This window comes from Nestor notabilis, unplaced genomic scaffold (assembly GCF_000696875.1).
Source record: "Nestor notabilis isolate BGI_N333 unplaced genomic scaffold, ASM69687v1 scaffold20084, whole genome shotgun sequence".
Lineage (NCBI taxonomy): Eukaryota > Metazoa > Chordata > Aves > Psittaciformes > Psittacidae > Nestor > Nestor notabilis.
The window spans coordinates 1-4,986 of record NW_009927098.1 but is presented as its reverse complement, the minus strand read 5'-3'; the positions used below and the strand labels follow the sequence as shown (position 1 = coordinate 4,986).

Below are 4,986 nucleotides of genomic sequence, written 5' to 3'. Positions count from 1 at the left end.
TTTGGGGCATGGGGTCACGGGTTCAGGCACCACCACGCTCCCTGCACCCTCCAAGTTTCCTGGGCACCCAAACCCTTAACCCTGGCATCTGTCTCCAAACCTCTCCGTCAGTCTTTGGGAAGGGCGAGTAGGGACGGGAGTAAAGCTCATGGCCCTGGCTTTGCCCGCTAGAACTAGACACCTGCTGGAACACCCCTGGATGAGATGAGATGAGAAGATCATCCAACCCCCCCAGCATCGCCCCTCTCGGGGCTGCAGCAGGGTGACCCTGGGGCTGTGTCCCCCACAGGTGACCACGGACCTGCTGTCCCGGGGGGGCAAGGACATTGCCTTCGCCAGCTACGGGCCACTCTGGAAGTTCCAGCGCAAGCTGGTGCATGCTGCTCTCTCCATGTTCGGGGAGGGCTCGCTCACGCTCGAGAGGATCAGTAAGTGCCCTCTAACAACCCTCAGACCCTTTCCCAGCTCTGTCTCCTCCCGCACTTGATCTGAGCCGGGCTTTTCCTTTCCCTGTGCCCTGATCCCCTGGGAACCAAGGGGAGACTCACTGCCTCAGCCCAACACCCCCCAGGACGCACTTAGTCTGCGTGGCAGGAGCTCGGTCCCTCCTGCCACCCCCAGTACTTTACCAACACCTCTCCCCGTACGTTTCCCCCCTGAGCTTTGCCTCCTCTCACTCACAGCTGGCGAAGGTGAGGCATGGAGCCAGCTCCCAGCACACCAGGCTCTCCACTCCACTCGGGAGGTGCATTAAGCTGCTCATAGAGACTTCCCCGTGTGTTTCCATCCCCTCTGCTCCTCCCCAGCACCCAGTATCACCCCTCCTGGCCATCCCAGCCCCTCGAGGCTCAGCCCTGCAGGCTGCACACCCTGAATGAGTGGGGGACCCCTCCTTCCATCCCCAGCTGCCCCCTGTACCCTCTCATCTTCACCATCACCCCTTTACCTGCCTCTCCGCTCCACCCAGTCTGCCGGGAGGCTGCGTCCCTGTGCGAGACGCTCAGCGCTGCACAGGATGTGGCCCTGGACATGGGCCCTGAGCTCACACGGGCCGTCACCAACGTGGTCTGCTCCCTCTGCTTTAACTCCTCATACCGGCGCGGGGACCCCGAGTTTGAGGCCATGCTGGAGTACAGCCAGGGTATCGTGGACACTGTGGCCAAGGAGAGCTTGGTGGACATCTTCCCCTGGCTCCAGGTAAGCAAGGACACGGGGACTGTCAGTTCATCTCACCTTGGATCAGAGGAAGGAGCTGGGAGGTGTTGTGCAGGAGGGCGCTACCTGAGCCCCCTGGGGTTTAGGAGGGTCCCTGCCCTCATGTTCCACAAGAGCCAGTATTCTGGGGTCTTTCAGAGGCTGGGTTGAACTGGAGCCCCTCACTATAATGGGGCTTTTCTCCCCCCAGATCTTCCCCAACAAGGACCTGGCCCTGCTGAAGAGATGCCTCAAGGTGCGGGACCAGCTGCTCCAGCAGAAGTTCACTGAACACAAGGTGCCAATGGGGCCAGGACAGGGAGGTGCTCAGGAGCTGGGGGGTGCCGGATCTGGAGGGGCCTGTGCCCAGGACAGCCCAGCTAACACGTGTCCCCTGGCAGGAAGCCTTCTGTGGGGACACCGTGAAGGACCTCATGGATGCACTCCTGCAAGTGAGGCTCAGTGCCGAGAGCAGCAGCAACCTGGCACCAGGGCTGGAGCTCACTGACGACCACCTCCTCATGACAGTGGGGGACATCTTTGGGGCTGGCGTGGAGACCACAACGACTGTGCTCAAATGGGCTGTGCTCTACCTGCTCCACTACCCCGAGGTAGGGTCTGCATCCTATGTTAGGGCCACATCGTGGTGGGTCTTTGGGGAAGGCAGGTGACAAGAGAGATGTCAAAGCTTCGCAAATAAGCAGGATCAGGCTGCGGGCATTTTACTTCCACCTTGCACAACCTGCCAGAGCATGCTGTTGAGGCTGAGTGTACCCCACTGCCACGGGGAGCCCCCACACGAAGGGCAGCCGCGCCCCTGGGCTCCCATCCCAGCCCTTCCTCCTGTCCCAGGTCCAGAGGAAGATCCAGGAGGAGATGGACCAGAAGATCGGGCTGGTGCGTCACCCCCTCCTCAGCGACCGCCCGCTGCTGCCCTACCTGGAGGCCACTATCAGCGAGGTGCTGCGCATCCGGCCCGTGTCCCCCCTGCTCATCCCGCATGTGTCCCTTGCCGACACCAGGTGAGACCCCCACAGGGCACAGCCAGGATGCAGGCAGAGACCTTTGCGGGGAGCAACCATCTCCCTCTGTGTTTGCCTTGCAGCATCGGAGAATACTCCATCCCCAAGGGTGCCAGGGTCGTCATCAACCTCTGGTCCGTGCACCATGACGAGAAGGAGTGGGACAAGCCCGAGGAGTTCAACCCTGGTGGGTTCAGTGTTCCCCGGGGGCAGGGGATGGTGGGGTGGGCACAGCAGGGGAGGCTGAGCCTGCGGGTGGCTTAGTGGTGGGATATCGGATACTGTTCCCCCCCGGCTGGGGCACTTGCACTGTCTCTGCTGTTGCAGCTCAGGGGAGGGACACACGTGATGAACTCAGGCAGGTCCTGGGGACCAATCCTGCCAATGCCAATGGTGCCCCTTCCCCTCACAGGCCGCTTCCTGGATGAGCGGGGCCAGCACATCCACTCACCCTCACCCAGCTACCTGCCCTTCGGGGCCGGGATCCGCGTCTGCCTGGGCAAAGTCCTGGCCAAAATGGAGCTGTTCCTCTTCCTGGCCTGGGTGCTGCAGCGCTTTACACTCGAGTGCCCCCAGGACCAGCCCCTGCCCTCGCTGGACGGCAAGTTCGGTGTCGTGCTGCAGGTGCAGAAGTTTCAGGTGAAGGCCAGGCTGCGGGACGCATGGCGAGTGGCCTCATGATGGGAACCAGCTCTGGATCCCAGCAGTGGTGGGGAGGGATGGGATGGCATGGGACAGGATAGGACATGCCCTGCCTGCCCCATGGGTGCAGGGTTGCCCAAATAAAGCTGTTCCCAAAGCAGCATGGCTCTGTCTGTTTTTGGGGCAGGCCATGGAGGGCAGAGGGAGGCAGGAGGGTGCATGAGATGTATGGTGGCCCCACAGCTCGGTGTGAGCATTAGGCTGAGCTGGGAGTCCATGATCCCTCTGTGGGTCTGTCAACACCGATAGCCCCTTTGCTCCCCAGGGATGTGGGGTGGGGGCCTGTCCAGAAACGATGATAAACCATGTCCCCCAACACATCTGGGGAGGAGAAGGGCACACCCCAGCCAGGTAAAGGGGGATATGAGTGGTGAGCAGTTCGGGGTTAGGGATGTCCAGGCTGTGATCCTAGGTGGTTGATCCTAGCTGCCCCCCCCCCCGCCTCAGTTTTCCCACTGGGAGAAGGGAGAATGAACATGGCATGGGCTGGGAGCTGACTCTGCCATGGGGTAGTGGGAGTTCCCCAGTCCCATCCCAGGACAGTGTGCCCCCACTGCTCAGACCCGTGCTTGCTCCCTGCAGGGAAAAGGAAAGGAACAGCTCAGAGATTCCTTCAGTTTTAGCTCCCACTTGGCTTCCTCTCCCTTGGAACGCAAATGCACTCACTGCTGCTGGCACGTGGAGGCATAAGCACAGGGGTAGCTGCACACGTATGTGCTTACAAGCATGTGTACACACACAAAACCCACACAGGGATGCACTTATGTGCTTGGATGCATATAGACACAGGCAGCTCTCACTGCTCAGGGACACAGAGGAGCACCCAGAAGCACCCAGGCGGCTGAGCTCAGTTGTGCCCCCAGGCACAGTACACGGGCACCACAGAGCCAGGGGCTGCTGGCGTTCATCGTGCAGCGATGTGGCATCTCCCGCCCGCAGTGTTCTGATGTTCGCTGTGCCTGGGTTATGGCCGTCACTTGGAGCAGCACAACCTTCCCGTAACACAAGGGGCCGTGTTTGCGCTTACAGAACACCACCGTGCTGTGGAGGGCAGCACACAATTAGGTTTCTAATTCTCTACTATTTGACCTCTTAATATTTAACTCAATGGCAACACAGCTATGGCTCAAGACACCTGGAGGGAAAGCGGACAGGGAAGACCCACACAACCGCACTTTCCTCCCCTTTTCTAGTTCCCTTCTCTTGCTAGCAGGCAGGAAATCTGACATAAACCCTCCCCACCACTAAACTTTCTACTCTGTGTACGTTTTCTTTTTGAACCACCAACGCTTGGCTTTCACCAGCCCCTTCACCTCTGGCATCTGATGCCAAATGGGTCCTGTCAGCCCGGCGATGACAGAGGGATGATGAAGACAATGTGTTTACAGCCCAACACGATGCTGAGAGCATCTTCCTCCAGTCCATTCTCAGGCGGGCTCAGAGTAGTGTGGAGGAGCTGGAGGAAGAACCTCCACACACGTGCCTGCCCCAGGGGCAATCCTGGGGGTGATTTGTGCAGGTGACCCACCAGAACAGGGCACAGAGGAGCCCAGCCCTGCTGCTGTGGAGTAAGGGCTGAGCCCTACAGTCCTTCCTGCTCTTGTGCCCCTTTCCATCACACCAGGGGTGCCACTGGGTTTTCGATCTCTCCACCTCTGCCAGGCACAGGCTGATGCTGGGTGGGTGAAGGGGGGCTAAGCTCAGAGAGGTTTTGGGGAAAACTTGTCTCAACATGATGCTCTGGGCTTCCCTGGGGTCCAGCCTGGTCCTTCCCCTGCCCCACAGCCTGTCCTCAGGAGCATGTGCAGGCAGGGAGACTTCTCTCCAGGCTCCTGCAGTCAGCAGCACCCTGACACCTTCAGAAGCATTAGCCCAGGACCTCCAGCACCTCTGTGCCCACTTGCCAGGGCACTGTTTGATCTTGGTACGGGAAGGGGTTCTTTTCTTGCCAGAGCCATCTCAGGGCTGGCACAGCACTTGCTGCAAGGTGCGTGCGCTCACTTCAAGCACTCAAGGCCATGGGGCAGAAACAGGGACTTTGGGACCCGGGATGTTTCCAGATGGGAGC

General features: G+C 60.0%; 1 protein-coding gene across 1 annotated transcript; it reads left to right on the top strand.

Moving 5' to 3' along the window:
• Positions 1–238: 238 nt before the first annotated feature.
• LOC104400042 (steroid 17-alpha-hydroxylase/17,20 lyase) lies at positions 239–3,014 on the top strand. The gene is made up of 7 exons (XM_010013904.1): positions 239–428; positions 968–1,197; positions 1,406–1,492; positions 1,596–1,805; positions 2,047–2,216; positions 2,300–2,403; positions 2,629–3,014. The coding sequence occupies exons 1-7, from the start codon at positions 392–394 to the stop codon at positions 2,895–2,897; spliced, it is 1,107 nt and encodes a 368-aa protein (XP_010012206.1). The 5' UTR covers positions 239–391; the 3' UTR covers positions 2,898–3,014.
• The last annotated feature ends 1,972 nt before the right edge of the window (positions 3,015–4,986 follow it).